At 39.2% G+C, this 7727-nt stretch overlaps 1 protein-coding gene across 1 annotated transcript; it reads right to left on the bottom strand.

The window, feature by feature from the left end:
* Window positions 1–514: 514 nt before the first annotated feature.
* LOC147364937 (olfactory receptor 11H4) lies at window positions 515–7242 on the bottom strand. The gene is made up of 2 exons (XM_086322121.1): window positions 7218–7242; window positions 515–1437 (listed from the first exon to the last, which is right to left on the bottom strand). The coding sequence occupies exon 2, from the start codon at window positions 1283–1285 to the stop codon at window positions 515–517; it is 771 nt and encodes a 256-aa protein (XP_086178247.1). The 5' UTR covers window positions 1286–1437; window positions 7218–7242.
* Between the last annotated feature and the right edge of the window lie 485 nt (window positions 7243–7727).

The following is a 7727-nucleotide window of genomic DNA, read 5'->3' as shown; positions in this document are numbered from 1 at the left end:
CACTGTGCTGTACACCAGAAAATAACACAACACTGTAAATCAACTATATTTCAAAAGGATTAAATTAAAAAAGGATTAATTAAAAAAAGGATACTCTTTCCAAAAGGAAAAAAATTAACCTTTAAAATATATTAAGTATGTGCTGTCTTTTTGTATATCAACTATAGCTAAATAAAAATGTTAAAAAAGTCACTGTACCTTTAACCATTTGGTAAAGGTCATTAGACTTGTCCTAAAACTTACGATAAATCTTTCAGCAGTCTACTTTCCCTCGTATAACAATCCCATTTAAACAATTCCAATAAGGACAGTCTTTAAAAATTTTTTACTGCATATCGAAGTCCAGTGAATTATAAGGTTTTAGTAGGCAGCAAGTTATTTAAGCTAGGCACATTTCCAGGAAAAAAAAAATGGCCTCGAACTACTCAGAGTAAAGCCTATAAGACCACTGAAAGAACTTACACATTTCCACCTTATTCTTCATTAGAACTTGGAAGTATGACACATTTTTGGCTCATGAATTTTGACTAATTCTCCTTCCAAACAGGACATTTCTCAGGGCAAGTTTCATGTCCTTATTGCGAAGACTATAAATCAGGGGATTAAGGAAAGGAGTCATTATTGAATATACCAATGTGAGGATTTTCTGCATCAAAGCTGAGATGCCATATGTAGGACTCACATACATTACCATGACTGTCCCATAGAAAAGAGACACCACAGTTAAATGAGAACCACAGGTTGAAAAGGCCTTTCTCTGGCCAGCTGTAGAAGGGATCTGAAGAACAGCTCTGAGCAGCAGGGTGTAGGATCGAAGAATATACATAATAGTGAAAAAGAGGACAAGGGAGCTCTGAGTATAGAAAATAAATTCAGTAATGGGGGCTGGAGCACAGGACAGAGCCATCAGTGGATCCATATCACACAGGAAGTGATCAATGATATTGGGTCCACAGAAGGGAAGTTGGGAGATGAAAAAAATGGGGATTGGGTAGCCAAGGAATCCAATGAGCCAGCAGAGAGATACCAGTGTTCCACAGAGCCTCCGAGTCATGATGATGGGGTAGTGCAGCGGGTGACAGATGGCCTGGTGCCGATCATAAGCCATTACTGCTAAGAAGAGACATTCAGCTGTGCCCAGGGAAAAGAAGAAATAGAACTGGAGGAAGCAGCCAGAAAACGAGATGGCCTTCGTTTTGGAGAGAATGTTGACTAGCATGTTAGGAACAGTGGAGGAAACATACCAGATTTCAAGGAAGGCAAAGTTTCCCAACAGAAAGTACATGGGGGTGTACAGTCGTGGGTCCCATTTCACTGCACAGATAATGGCTCCATTCCCCACCAAAGTCAAGGCATAAACCACCAAAAATAGTGAGAAGAGAAAAATCTGTACCTCCCAGCAACCAGGGAATCCCAGGAGAACAAACTCCGTCACAATGTGTGTTGCTGACCTGTTCATGGGTTTTAAATCTACAAAGAAGAAAGACGTGAGAGAACCCAAGTTACTTTGCTTCCTACATATCCTAAGGATTTTATTGAAGGGAACTTAAACACTACCTTAAAATAAATGAGGTATTTTGAAATGAAGTGGGAATAAATCTCACCTTATTTGAATTGACTATGGATCTAAATCTCAGTATTATTTTGTTAGAATCCAATGCAGAAAGATCCACATCAGCTTGTACAACCAGGGGTGAAAATTTCTTTCTTTTTAATTTTGATCCTTAAGAAGATGCTTTCTAATTTTGGTCTTTTTCTGAAGTTGACTATAGATTTTCATGCACAAACTCTTCCACTTTCTTTTATTTTGCATGCTGCTGCTGCTGCTAAGTCGCTTCAGTTGTGTCCGACTCTGTGCGACCCTATAGACGGCAGCCCACCAGGCTCCCTCGTCCCTGGGATTCTCCAGGCAAGAATACTGGAGTGGGTTGCCATTTCCTTCTCAAGGCTTGAAAGTGAAAAGTGAAAGTGAAGTCGCTCAGTCGTGTCCGACTCTTAGCGACCCCATGGACTGCAGCCCACCAGGCTCCTCTGTCCATGGGATTTTCCAGGCAAGAGTACTAGAGTGGGGTGCCATTGCCTTCTCCCTTATTCTGTATACCTTGTTACAAAACAACAATGTCATATTTTGAGGACAGCTAGTGTGAAGTTTGGAGAGGGCAATGGCACCCCACTCCAGTACTCTTGCCTGGAAAATCCTATGGACGGAGGAGCCTGGTAGGCTGCAGTCCATGGGGTCGCAAAGGGTCGGACACGACTGAGCGACTTCACTTTCACTTTTCACTTTCATGCTTTGGAGAAGGAAATGGCAGCCCACTCCAGTGTTCTTGCCTGGAGAATCCCAGGGACGGGGGAGCCTGGTGGGCTGCCTTCTGTGGAGTCGCACAGAGTCAGACACGACTGAAGTGACTTAGCAGCAGTAGCAGCAGCAGCGTGAAGTTGATCTAAGCCTTTGGCAACAGACCAGAATTAGCTGATTTACACATGGAGATAAAAATTACTCCAGAACACTGTCTTTTCAGAATAACCTAATCAATTGAGTTATTTGCGACAGATATCATGACACTCAAGACTCGAGGCTATTCCTAAATTCCTTTAAAATATCACTCTAACTACTTGAGTGATGCCTAAAAAAGTACAAGAGATCTAGTATATCATAAATATTTGTTATTATTTTAAAAATATCCCTATTGTGTGTTTAATTTTACATTTTTACACATACTATAAAAAATAAACCATCTTGCTTTTTATATTCAGATCCTACCTAGATAAAGAAAATGGTGTTTTTAATACAAAAGTTTAGTTCATTTAGTTAGTATTTTTGGATGATAAAAACAACTAAAGAAATCTACAGTCAAACAGGGTTTTATCTGCAATTTTATCTGGTAGAATTAATTTTGTTCTCTGAAAAGAAAGTGAGGACATTTTCAAATATTTGGACAGACATGTACTTTTCAGTACATGCATTTAAAATTTGTACATTTAAAAATTGTGCAGCATTTAAAAATTGTACAAAAATGTATAAATATATATTTCAAACAACAGAGTAATCTTGTAATTGATTAATATTAAGAAAACACTAAGAGGCCTAAGGGCGACAGAGGATGAGATGGTTGGATGGCCTCACCAATGCAATGGACATGAACTTGGGCAAACTCTGGGAGATGGTGAGGGACAAGAAAGCCTGGCGTGCTGCAGACCATGGGGCTGTGAAGAGTCTGACACGACTTGGTGACTGAACAGCTGAACAACAGCAACAACTTGGCAAGTGAACAAGAGACCTAAAAATAATAGTTTCAACATTCAGTTTTCTTATTAAATTCAGATCTCCTGCCTTGTATATTAGAAGTCACCAGGCTTAACTTTGTTAGGAATAGGAGATAAAGAAATTTGAAAGGCAAAAAAGAACAGAGAAATTGAAAGGAGGATCATGTATGATACTTATGAATCAAGATTTGGAATATTCCCGTCAGTGGTTTTTAAGGAAGTATAAAAACGAAGTTTGAGCATCCAAGTCTAAAGCTGTCCAGTTTTCCAATCAATGTTGAATTCAAAAGATATTTGTTTACCATCTTCACTGAATAAGGTGCTTGATAGAAGATTCCCAGACTGTTATTTACAAAGCATAAATAAATCACTTTCTCTGTAATAGGTAAGAAATAAACCCAAGTTCACAGATTTAAACCAGAATCATGAGATCTGTGCTTCCTGTTTTCCTTTACGAAAAAAATGAAATACGTCTGCTTAATGTGAACAACAGTTTGGAACACTCTAGGTTTGACAATTTCACATCTCACTTCGTCTTTTCTGCCACAGTGCCCTATAAGATTTATTAGCAGCGACATTATTTTTCCTGCAGCTTTTGGTGAAAATGTAGATAAGCAGTGGGATGGTCAAAAAGTGGGAAGTTTAATTAAAAAGTCTAGAGTTGTCAATTTTTATTTTTACCATTGATGGAATAAACTGACTCAATTAAGTTCTTCATAACTCCACCCTCCAAAGTCTCCAAAATTACTTGCTGGGAATAGTTAGAGTATTAGAATGGAATATCACAAATTTATGCCATATACACACTGTTTCTTATGCTTTGGGGATTCATAAATCATTACATGAGGACAAACTTAGGGGCCAGTTTTTTCATACCCTTCTTTCCAATTCAAGAAACCAACCAGCCAGGCGACCAGTCAACTCACCAGTCCACCCACTTCAAGAACAGTAGCTTGATTAAACAGCCTCCTTCTGTATGCTCTTCACTTGGTATTCTGTCCTCTCAGGTAGTCTGAAGGAAGAGTATACTACCTGGAAAGTGAGATTGCTTTCAGAAAGACAGTCTCTAATAATCATAAAAATCATACAATAGGAAAAAATGGTGCAGATGATCTATGCTAACTGTTCATTTCACAAATAGGCTTCATAAAGGGTCCATGGCTGTTTATCCAATGAACAAAAATGTTCTATGTTCACATACAGAACGTTTACACTATACTGATACAGAGGAATAATGACTAACCAGATTTATAAAGTAAAAGGCACTCTATAGTATATCACATCAGTGGTTGTAACATGAACAGTTAGTCCTTTTTTTTCTTACATACACTGTTGGATTTCCTGGCTCAGTTTGAAGAGATACATGGGTATGGTCTGGAGAAGGCAATGGTACCCAAATGCAGTACTCTTGCCTGGAGAATCCCATGGATGGAGGAGCCTGGAAGGCTGCAGTCCATGGGGTCGCTAAGAGTCGGACATGACTGAGCGACTTCACTTTCACTTTTCACTTTCATGCCTTGGAGAAGGAAATGGCAACCCACTCCAGTGTTCTTGCCTGGAGAATCCCAGGGACGGGGGAGCCTGGTGGGCTGCCGTCTCTGGGGTTTCATAGAGCCGGACACGACTGAAGCGACTTAGCAGCAGCAGCAGCAGCATGGGTATGGTAGAGCTAAACATAAAAGCGTGTCCTCCTCATTGACTCTGATGAGGAAAACTCCAGGTGAGAGCATTTTATGTGGATGACTGGGCTTGCTTCCTTCCTGGAGCCTCCAGAGGTTTATTTTCTAAGCTTGCAGAGACATTTAACATATGAAACAGTGTTAATCCATGTTTCCTCTCAGGGGTTACTCTAAAAATCTATGTCTCTCACCAAGTGGTCTCAGTGGCTTCCTTGCTTCCCCTGGAGTGCCTCCTCTTTTCAATTTTTGGGACTCATCCAGGTTTTAGTAGATTAGCTCCTATGAGGTGGCTAGAGTCAAGAAAACAGAGAATCCAAGGGAAATATTGAGTAAATTTCAGGAGGCTTTTCACTGCAGGGATTGAATTCCATTGAGGAATCACCTTCTGTGGGGGTCAGTGCAATAAATGGAAGTTTTCTTTCCCATGACTCTAATTCTGAAACTGAGACATGCTTGTGAACAAATATTTCCCCTCTAGCTTGAATGAAGCACTACAACATAGAGATATAGGAAACTGTAGTCTGTTGGCCACTTTATAATTAAATCCACGAAAATATCCTGGAGTCTTTCACTGTAATAATCAGGTGATTGGTACTAGGTAGGAACTGCCTTGAATGACCTAATCATGATGTGGAATGACCTTACTTGCTGTGGAGGGAAATCCAAGATGGCAGAAGTGATTTATTTATCTAGTCAAATTGTCAATTTCTACTCTGATTTCACTTTCTATGAATGGGGAATTTGAAACCAGTGTAAATGTGATGAGATTTTTTATCATTGGTCTTTTGTTTTTCTTCTAAAAGAATTGGGGCTTCTTTCTAGGATCCCCTTAAACCACTTCTGTAAATATTACTCCTAGGGAAAGGTGAATGACAGTCAGTGAGAAAATCTTCACTGATGGTTACCAGGACAGCTTATAAGTGAACTTGACACTTCGTTGGCACTCAATGACATTTCTCCATTGAGTATTCTTGACTTCCTTGTCAAATTATTAGTTGTACTTATATATATGAGGGTTTATTTTTGGGCTCTCAATTTTGTCCCATTGGTCTATGTGTCTATTTTTATACCAATACCATGCTGTTTTGATTCCTATAGCTTTGCAGTATAGTTTGAAATCAAGAAGTGTGATGCCTCCAGCTTTGTTCTTCTTTCTGAGGATTGCTTTGGCCATTTGGGGTTTTCTGTGGTTCCAGACAAATACTAGGGTTGTTTTTTCTATTTCTGTGAACAATCCATTGAAGTTTTGATAGGACTTGTATTGAATCTACCTGATGGCTTTGGGTGTGTGTGTTAGTTGCTCAGTTGTGCCTGACTCTTTGTGACCCCAAGGACCGTAGTCCACCAGGCTCCTCTGTCCCTGGAATTCGCCAGCAAGAATACTGGAGTGGGTAGCCATGTCCTTCTCAGGGGATCTTTCCAATCCAGGGATTGAGCCTGGGTCTCCTGCATTGCAGGCAGATTCTTTACTGTTTGAGCCACCAGAGAAGCTATTTTAACAGTATTAATTCTTCCCAATCCATGAAAGGCTACTTTTCTGTTTATTTGGGTCTTCGTCAATTACTTTCATCAATGTCATTCTGTTTTCAGTGCATGGATCTTTCACCTTCTTGGTTAAATTTATTCTTATTAGTTCATTGTTTTTGATGTTACTGTGAATGGGATTGTTTTATTTCTTTTTTAGATATTTCTTAGTTGGTGTATATGAGTGAAACTGATTTCTGTATGCTGATTTTGCATCCTGCAACTTTACTGAATTTATCAATAATTCTAACAATTCTTTTTTTATTTTTGCTGGAGTCTTTAGGATTTCCTATATATAAGATTATGTCATCTGCAAACAAAGAAAATTTACCTTATTTTCTGATTTGGAAGACTTTTATTTCTTTTTCTTGACTGGTTGCTCTGGCTAGGACTTCCAGTATATGCTGAATAGAAATGGTGAGTGTGGACACCTTTGTTTTGTTTTTGAGCTTAGAAGAAAAGCTTTTAAGCTTTTACATTTGAGTATGATGTTAGCTGTTTACTCGTCATAATATGGCCTTTATCGTGTTGGGGTATATTCCTTCCATATTCAATTTGTTAACAGTTTTTTCCTTTTTAATCATGAAAGGATGTTTTATTTTGTCAAGTGCATTTTCTGTATCTATTGAGATGATCATATGATTTTTGTTCTTCTATTTGATAATGTGGTGTATCACATTTGCTTATGTTCACCCATCCTTGTATCCCAGAAATAAATTCCACTTGGTCATGATGTATGATCCTTTCAGTGTGTTGTTGAATTTGGTTTGCTAATATTTTGCTGAGACTTTTTCCATGTATATCCATCAGGGATACTGGCAGTACTTTTCTTTTCCTGTGGTATCCTTATCTGGCTTTCATATCAGGATAATGCTGGCCTTATATTCCCCCATCAGCAACAATACTTTGGCAGCAATACAAGTACAAAAGTGCCTCTGTGGGAGTTTTGGGATCTAGATAAGAGATTATGAATCCTCAGGGAAGCCCATGACCAACAAATGCCATTTTAAGAAGGCAGACTGACACACAGATGTAGACTCACTGACTTAGGTCTTGGGTGCAGATTTGGGAATAGTCTCATCTTCCTGTCGGCTCAGCTCAGTCATTTTTGTCCTTGGTCTCCACCAGTGCCATCCCTCCAAGAAATCCAGCAGGAGTCATGCTCACCTCTGCCCAGGTAACAGTCCCACCAAGCTGTTTGCCTGTGAATCCTGAAGTAATTTGTGACCCCGTTCAAGCTCTTTTTAGCCTTCAGTT

The sequence above is a fragment of the Bos grunniens genome, chromosome 10 (genome assembly GCF_055505025.1).
Source record: "Bos grunniens cultivar Pamir isolate PY7600 chromosome 10, Bosgru_T2T1.0, whole genome shotgun sequence".
NCBI lineage: Eukaryota > Metazoa > Chordata > Mammalia > Artiodactyla > Bovidae > Bos > Bos grunniens.
Note: the sequence above shows the minus strand (reverse complement) of the source record. Positions and strands in the feature narration are given on the sequence as shown.

Excerpts from the sequence above, each read along its gene's own strand:
- LOC147364937 (XM_086322121.1), bottom strand. The coding sequence starts at position 1,285 with ATGTACTTTCTGTTGGGAAACTTTGCCTTCCTTGAAATCTGGTATGTT.